The 623-nt window shown below is 56.7% G+C and overlaps 1 protein-coding gene across 1 annotated transcript in view; it reads right to left on the reverse strand.

Annotated features, from left to right (window-relative positions):
• LOC108242482 (protein phosphatase 1 regulatory subunit 14C) overlaps positions 1-497 on the reverse strand; it is a 17328-nt gene extending 16831 nt beyond the window's left edge. The window contains exon 1 of the mRNA XM_017427335.3: positions 142-497. Within this exon, the coding sequence (XP_017282824.1) occupies positions 142-369 (228 nt within the window). The 5' untranslated portion in view covers positions 370-497. The remainder of the gene's footprint in view (positions 1-141) is intronic.
• Between the last annotated feature and the right edge of the window lie 126 nt (positions 498-623).

The following is a 623-nucleotide window of genomic DNA, read 5'->3' on the forward strand; positions in this document are numbered from 1 at the left end:
GGGGGGGGCACAAAGAGGAGTTACAATTATTACACCACAACTGGTAAAAAGCTGATGTTAAAGAGCCCGTGCTGAGCAGCGCGTCTCCATGTGCTGCCGCAGGTACAAGGACGCGCCGCCGCCGCCCCCTTCTCCACTCACCTCCTCGCAGTCATACAGGTCGGCGAGGCTATCCACGATCCACTCCTCCAGCTCGAGCCTCTTCCGGAGCTCCTTCCTGTCGTAGCGCACGGTCACTTTGCCCTGCTTCTTCTCGATGGGGGGCGCGGAGCGCTCGCAGTTCACTACGGGGGGCGCGACCTGGAAGAAGACGTGGCTGTTGTCGGAGGGCAGAGGAGAGGCGCTGGTCTTGGTGCTGGCGGCCGACATGGTGGCAAGGATGACAGGGGAGGGTGTTTGTTCTGTCTTTTGCTAAATTTAAAAAAAAAAAGTGTGAATGGAGAGGGGGGTGCAGTGCAGAGCAGAGCTGGACTGCAGGCAGGAGAATGTGGGGAGCTTTTAAACAGCTGCTATTTAAAGCAGCAGCGAGGAGGAGGAGGAGGAGGAGGAAGAGGAGGAGAGAACGCTGCAAGAAATGAAGCTGCTTTACGGATGAAATCAAAGCTCTGCTCTTCTACTGATGG

The sequence above is a fragment of the Kryptolebias marmoratus genome, linkage group LG19, assembly GCF_001649575.2.
Source record: "Kryptolebias marmoratus isolate JLee-2015 linkage group LG19, ASM164957v2, whole genome shotgun sequence".
NCBI lineage: Eukaryota > Metazoa > Chordata > Actinopteri > Cyprinodontiformes > Rivulidae > Kryptolebias > Kryptolebias marmoratus.